We start from the raw sequence: 8233 nt of genomic DNA, 5'->3' as shown, positions 1-8233 counted from the left end.
TCGGCCACCCATTCCACCTACTCCTCTAGAGAAAAGTGAGGTTAGTAGGGAATATGAGAGTGAGAAAGAGATGGGCAAGACGACCTTAGGATCAAATGTTCAAGTCGACCGTCCTATTGAGAGCCTGACATTGGTTGAGGAAAAGAAGTCCACCCAAGGGGATGAGACCCAAAAGATGGTCACTCGATCAATGAATGATTGGATCGATTGCTAGGCGAACCAAATGGCCAAAATGGGAACTGTTGAGGCCCAAAAAATCCACGGTTGGCCCGAATAAATTTTCGGCCCATTACGACACCTTATTAAGGAATAACCCAATTTGGAGCACATGAAAGTCCGCCATGCATGAGTCACAGTCCACATGCCATGCAAAGCGGGAAATCATTATTTCTCACCCAACCACGCTACAAGCTTAAGTGGGCCCAAGCCACTGAAAATGCCCAGGGCTTGCTTGAGTGGGTTGTGGTATGGATGGTAACAAGTTGTCATGAGGCCCATTGATGGGCTGAGAAATGGAAGTCTCAGGTTGCTTGGGAGCCTCAAAACTCAAGCCCATTTCTTGAGCCCACACATGTGGGTGAGCATAAAAGAGAGAGAGAGAGAGAAAGTAGCACAATATCCTAGAGAAATTAGCCTATCACCTTAACAAAATAGCCCAACACTTTAAGTTAGCTCATTCATTTGATAAACCAACTTATTGTCCTAGAAGGCCCATGCAACTAAAGTAAGGATCTGCAAAAGCCCCAACACTTGGCTGAAGAACAAAGGCCACGAAGGAAGGAAAGAAAAATGGAGATGGCTGAGAATGGGAGTCCCCCACTGAAACAGCTACGGGAAAAGCCTAGAGCCCCAAAAATCCCTATCTTTGTGTGATTGGCCAGAGAGGATTTCACGAAAATAGGATAAGTCAAGGGAGGAGAGGAGAAAGGAAGGGAAAGAATTGGCTAAATTGGATAGAAACCATTACGCACTATGACAAATTTCACTTTCTGCAACACTACATAGGCATCGGTGAAATGAAATACCGATACTGTTAGTATATTAGGCATCGGTTTTATAAATCATAAGACTAAAAGTATATAAAGGCCTCAGCACAAATATTTGGTTTTTCCTTAGCATTGATGATTGAAATATACCGATGCGTAAAATTGTTGGGCGAAAAATAAAATTTAAGTGCCAATTTAGCTCCGACGCCAAAAGCTATAGTTGACCTCTACAGTGTTTTTCCCAAAAAAAAATTCAGTCCCTTTGTGAATATTTCAGATTCCCCCTTCTCTCAAAAAATTTCCCTCTTCTCTCTCTTGATACCCACAGACCACAGTGACTGAGCTCCCAACTTCTCACCTTCAAACTCCCTCTCTTCTCTCTCGCGATACCCTCATTCACCCTAAACCATCTCTTGCTATACCCAGTCACCGGCACTCTCTCATCACTCTCTCATCCAGTCACAGAAAGTCACTCTGTCTGCCTCCTCTTCATTTTGAGATCTGTGCTCTTCGGTCGTCTCCTTCACTCCTCTCAACACTTCTTCTTCAGCTAGGGTTCATAACTCCGATCCTTCACCGGTACGTGCTTGCTTTTGCGTTTTAGTTGCTCTATCTATTTTAGGGCTCTGAGATTGCTCATGTTCTCTGTGTTGTGAATTACTTTCTATTTTTGAAATTTTAGTAAAGTTAAAGTCATAGTTTGGCAGATCTATACACGACATTTTTTGATTTGGGTAATTTGTTGTACATATAATTTTTAAGTTTAGGGCTTGATTATTCTTCATCTGAGTTCTATTATTTTTCATAGATGTTGCATGTTGCAATTGGAAGCTTATTTTTCAGTTTATTAAGGGTTGTGGTTTTTTGACATTGTTTACTAAAAATAGGTGCCTTCTTTCAGAGACTGAGTAAGGGCACCGGAATAACCTTCAACAACTCATTTGGTGGTCAGTTGAAGTCCAAATTTTGCATTCCCTTTGGAGCTCACGCAACTGCTTTTGGTGGAGTCTCTTATCTCTGCCTGTAATGAATCCTGATAACTACAGGTAAGACAAAACATCTTCCTCTTCAATTTATGCTTTTACTCTTTTGAGTGTATTTGTTTCTCACTATTTGAGTTCTGAGTTTCGTGTACTTCTATTTATGCTTTTACTATTTCTATTTGGATACCATTCTGTTTAAAACTGCTTGAATACTCTGGTTTGGTCTTTGAGTGTTAGTACAAAAACCGTTGGTTCTTTGTTGGCAGCTGTGGGAAATATTGTGATGCAATTTTTTTTAAATGATGGAAGGTCAATTTTGTGCCTGTAATTTCCATTGCAATGGATGGCTTAGAGTGTAAATTTGATGCTTTTTGTTTGGAGCTTTTTGTGTCTGCATGGTTTTTTACTCTACGTGATTCATATTCTCAAATAGAGAATCCAATCGTTGGTTGATAAATGCATCACAATGGCATAGTTTTCAAATAATGGCTCACTCTCTAACATGACATAAAACTTAAGCCTCACTCTGTGTATTCTAAAACATGATCACGATCAAAGATGTTGAGCCCATTATTCTATTTTAGGTTCAGCCACCAATATTAAAAGCCGAAATTCAAGCTCTAAAATAAATTATTTTGTACAAATCATGCTATTTGGTATGTAATTCATGTAACATCATTGCAATTGAGCTGAGTTGCATGCAATTGGCTGCTGCCCTCTTTGTTTTGAATATGAACTAGTGTTTCCTCTAACTTTATTGTGTACTGGTAAAAATGATGGGTTAAGCAATTATGAAAAAATCTTGGATGCTTGCTGATAGGAGAAGTAAAGAGTATGAAGAGGGAGTTGAAGAATTTCTAAGGATAGCATTAGCAAATGCTATTGATCATGGACACATTCGTTGTCCATGCCAGAAATGTGGGAATACAAGAAAGTTTACGATTAGAGTAATAAGGGAGCATATGTATTTTAATGATTTTGACCAAACATACAAGGATTGGATATGGCATGCCAAGCCTATTGAAATAAATGCTAGTGAAACTGTAAATCAAGAACCACAGCTAGAACATGATTTTTTTGGTGAAACGGTTGATATGTACGAAGGTGCACATGAACACTTCATTGAAAATCCAAAGAAATTTAAGAAGTTTGTGGAGGAACCCGAGAAGCCTTTTTATCCTGGGTGTCATAAGCACACCAAGTTATCAGGATTGGTTAAGTTGTACAATCTTAAAGCAAGGCATGGCATGACCGACAATTGTTTCGTGGATATGCTGATCAAAGTTAGTGATTTGCTCTCGATCGGTCAAGAGCTACCCTCGTCTATGTATGAGGCAAAGAAGACGTTGAATGCATTGGGATTGAAATATGAGAAGATACATGCATGCTCTAATGATTGCATTTTGTATAGGAAGAAGTATCATGATTTGACAAGCTGCCCTAAATGTGGCCTTTCAAGATGGAAGGTGACAAAGAAGAACGTAGTGAAGAAAGAGGTCTCAACAAAGGTTTTGTGGTACTTTCCTCCTATCCCCAGGTTTAAACGTATGTTTAAGTCCTTGGAAACATCAAAATATTTAACTTGGCATAATGAAGCTCGAATAAAGGATGGTCGATTGAGTCATCCAGCTGAATTCGCCATCGTGGAAGATGATTGATTATAAGTGGCCAGATTTTGGGAGTGAGCCAAGAAACCTTAGGTTAGCTCTTTCTTCGGATGGAATCAATCCACATTGTTCTCTTAGTAGTAGATATAGTTGCTGGCCAGTGAGTTTGGTGACATATAACCTGCCTCCAGAGTTGTGCATGAAGAGGAAGTTTATGATGTTAACATTGTTAATTTATGGCCCTAAACAACCTGACAATGATATAGACATCTACTTGGAACCATTAGTTGATGATTTAGGGTTACTATGGGATGAGGTGGAGGGAGTCTATGATGCTTTCCGGCAAGAGTCATTCACTTTGAGAGCTGTCCTTTTATGGACAATAAATGATTTTCTGGCATATGGTAACTTGTCTGGGTGCACTACGAAATGGTATATGCATGTCCAATATGTGGTGACAAGACATATGCGGAAAGGTTGGAACATGGAAATAAAATGGCATTCATTGGCCCTCGCAGATTCTTATCACGTTATCATCCCTACAGAAAATTAACCGAATAATTTAATGGTAAGGAAGAAATTGACAAGCCACCAATGCCTTTAACCGGGGAGCAAGTATGGAAAGAAGTTGCGTCCATAAACTATGAGTGGGGGAAGAGAACTGGAAAGCGGAAAGATGTAGGTTGTACTAATTGTTACAAGAAAAGATCAATTTTCTTTAATCATCCTTATAGGAAATCACACTATGTTCGACATTGCCTCGATGTTATGCACATTGAGAAGATTGTATGTGAGAGTATTTTCGGTACATTGTTGAACATTCCGGGGAAAACAAAAGATGGTGTGGCAGCTCGTGAGGATCTTGTTAAATTGGGGGTAAGAATTGGTTTGGCGCCACAAGTTGGGGAGAACAGAACTTTTTTGTCTCCATCAATGGGTGCATTGAATAAGAAGGAGAAAATTTCAATGTGCAAAGCATTGATGGGTATTAAAGTGCCCGAAGGCTACTCTTCAAATATAAGAAACGTTGTATGCATGAAAGAGTTGAAACTACTTGGTCTTAAGTCACATAATTGCCACGTATTGATGCAACAATTGCTACCCGTGGTTATACGTGGTGTGTTGCCTAAACATGTTAGATATGCAATAACGAGATTTTGTTTCTTCTTCAATGATTTATGTAAGAAAGTGGTGGATGTACCTAATCTTGATAGGATACAATCGGACCTTGTGGCAACATTGTATTTGCTTGAGCAATTTTTTCCTCCTTCTTTCTTTGATATAATGGTCCATCTAACTGTGCACCTTATTAAGGAGGTTCGTTTGTGTGGACCAATTTTTTATAGATGGATGTACCCTTTTGAAAGATTCATGAAGTTATTAAAGGGTTATGTACACAATCGTGTGTATCCGGAGGGTTGTATCACTGAACGCTTCCATGTGGAAGAATCTGTACAGTTTTGCTCAGAGTACATGGCTGATTTAAGCGCAATTGGGGTACCTACGTCGTGGTTAGATCTAGCAAATACTAGCATTGCTTTATCAAGCGCTGTTATAGAATCAGTGCTGCATGACAAATGGGAGCAAGCACATCGAACTATCTTGGATAATACAATGGAAGTTGATCCTTGCATAAAATAAGTTATCTTTGAAAACAACTCTACTGTTTTTTTTTTTTTTTTGGTTTTTTTTTTGCTATTAAGTGAGCTTAAGAACAAAATTATTATTTGTGCATTGTAATGTTTTACAGTGAACATAAGCACCATTTGAAGGAGACTAATTCTAGGAAAGCAAAAGATGAAAAATGGATACAAGACATGCACAACCGAAGGTTTATTAGTTGGTTTCATGATAGGGTCAGTTGTGTTTATAGTATTAATTTGTGTCGAACATATTTAATTGGAACAATAAACAAATTTGTTTTGTTTTATTATCCTAGGTGGCTGGTCAATTATGCATGAATATGAATGCGGTGACAGACATCGTAAAGTGGTTGGCTCAAGGACCTCGAAAAGGACTCATGAAATATAGCGGTTATGCCGTAGATGGATACCGATACCACACCAAAGCACGAGACAACAAGTGTGCTGTCCAAAGTAGTGGGGTTTGCTTGGTAGCAAGTACTATGCAAGTTTCATGTGCGAAGGATAAAAATACAATTGTTTCAAACATGAAATTTTATGGGTTTATTGAAGAAATATGGGAGCTTAATTCTCATAAGTTTCAGGTGCCTTTATTTAAGTGTGCATGGGTTGAGAATGAGAAAGGTATCAAATATGACGATGACACCGGGTTGACTATGGTGAACCTTAATAGGAGAGGTTATAGAAAGGATGAATTTGTTATGGCCACTCACGTGAGTCAAGTATTTTACGTTGATGACCTTGAAAATGATGGCTGCTCAATTGTGCTTCCAATGCCGAATAGAGTCTATGTTCATGGTGATGAGTTAGAAGATGCCGTACTTGAACACCAATCCTTTACCAATGGACTACCACCGGCTGAAGAATTTAAATATGAATTGGGTGAGGGAGACGCGAAGTACATTCGAACAGATTGCGAGGGTATATGGGTCACTAATAAAAAAAAAGGAGCATAGATGTTGGTTTATGTGTGTGGAATTCCAAAAGTACTGCTCAATTTTCTTAAGTAAGCATTTTCTTTCTTGACATCATATTAGAATGCATATATAATCCGAATTTTTTTACTGTAAACTTGTGTCATTATAAATTTCCAGTTTGTAAGTTGGTGTTATGATTTGTTTACATGAATTAATTGTTTCCATGTTGGTGTTATGATTTGGTAAGTTGGTGCATTTATAATCTGTCTTGTTATGGGTTCATATATAATCTGTCTTAATCTATGTGTTTTGCTATGGGTTCATATAATCTGTACATATTGGTGCATATATACAATTCACTAATAATGTTTTGCTTTTGGGTGTTTAGGTTTGCCTTAATCAATCTTGCTATGGGTTCACCAAAGAAGATTCTAGTGAAACCCTCAAAAGAGAAACCAGAGAACCACTCAGATATACCCAGTCAAATGAAGCTTCTTCATAAAAAAAAACTGTTACCACCACGAGTGAATCTAAAAGAAAGCATGGTCCAACAGAAATGCATAAAATTCAAAAGAAAAAAAAGAAGGGGAAAAAGTTAGTAGTTGAGTTTAGCCCAAAAAGAGAAGCAATGGGGAAGGTGGGCAAACAATATGCATCATACACAGGTGTAATGGCTTGAACCATAATCCCCATTCATTTAAGCAATTGGGCAGCAGTGGATGACCATTTGAAGGAGAAAATCTGGACAGAAATAACGGTAATTTTAATTTATGTATATTGAATAACTCTTTTATACTTATTTTAATCATTTCTCATAAGATCAAGATTCCTATGATTTTTGTCTTTGGGGCATTTATTTTGGCATTCAAATACTCATGGCCAGCAGGCAGCAGCCACCATGTCGGTATAAATTGTGAGCCTAAGGCTATTGATTGAGCTGGTGGTATGTGCCTAGGCTTGTAGGATTTTGTAAGTGATTGTACGTATTTAAAGTTACTTGATTATGAATGATATGATTCTCCATTGTTTCATATTCTATACTCTCTTTATATCTCCTTATTTTTTACACATAGGACTTAGGTTTTCGAATGTGTTTGTTGCTAGCTTATTTGATTTGGTTGTCATAACAAATTTTTTTATGTTGGCTTGAGTTGGGTGAATTGTTAGGCTCCTTAGTTATGTATAAGTGTTCAATCTAGTTTGGATTAGGTTGTTCTCCATTTTGAGTAATGTAGTAATAGTAAAGTGGTTATGCATAGTAGCACCATGTCGCATGTTATTTACAAAAGAAAATATCTTTCTAATCTATGAATTTTATTTATTTCATTCTTGGAGAGTTTCTAATTTATCTATGCAATTGACTCTCTCTCTTCAATTTTTTCCTTTAAATATGCAACTCTCTTTCTCTAATTTTATTTATTTCATTCTTGGTGCAGTCCGTCTTTGAATTACCACCCGAAAGCAAACAGTCTACTTTGCAATCTGCTTCAACCAAATAGAGGCAATTCAAGAGTACATTAATAAGGGAGTACTTCCACATAGAAATGACCTAAAAACCTTGACGGAGCCTCCTGAAATGTATGACATCGTTGAATTATCAGATTGGTAAAGTTTTGTAATCTCTAGATTGAGTGAAAATTGGCAGGTATGATCAGATTTGTAAATACCATCATATAACTGTAAATATGACACAAACTTTCATAGATTTGTAAATATGACATAAATTGTTGTTTATAATGCAGGAAATCCATGAACTCCAAAAGGAGAGGCGCAATAAATGTAAATACCATCATAGAATTGGCTGTAAAGGATATATTGGAGTGGTAGAAGAATTAGTAAGGATATATATGGAGAATCTGTATATAGTTGGGTCAGTAGGAGTAAATTGCTTTGTGCTAACTTTGGTTTATCTTGAATAGGTAGATAAGAAGATAGTGGCAAAGGATGAGGAAGTAGATCGAGCTCTTTTATGGAAGGTAGCACATGAAGATAAGAACGGGAAGATTGTTGATGAGGAGGTAGCTGAATTGGCTGGAACAATTGTAAGTATATATGTAAAATAATAAGTCAATTGTAAGACAAAATTATATCTTTCTA

The 8233-nt window shown here is 37.4% G+C and overlaps 1 protein-coding gene across 1 annotated transcript; it reads left to right on the top strand.

Annotated features, from left to right (window-relative positions):
* The first annotated feature begins 2760 nt into the window (after positions 1-2760).
* On the top strand, positions 2761-3627 carry LOC117612720. The gene has a single exon (XM_034341385.1). It carries the CDS (start codon positions 2761-2763, stop codon positions 3625-3627), a length of 867 nt encoding a protein of 288 aa, XP_034197276.1.
* The last annotated feature ends 4606 nt before the right edge of the window (positions 3628-8233 follow it).

Source organism: Prunus dulcis, unplaced genomic scaffold (genome assembly GCF_902201215.1).
Source record: "Prunus dulcis unplaced genomic scaffold, ALMONDv2, whole genome shotgun sequence".
NCBI classification, from domain to species: domain Eukaryota; kingdom Viridiplantae; phylum Streptophyta; class Magnoliopsida; order Rosales; family Rosaceae; genus Prunus; species Prunus dulcis.
The sequence above is the reverse complement of the archived record's forward strand: the minus strand, read 5'-3'. Positions and strand labels throughout refer to the sequence as shown.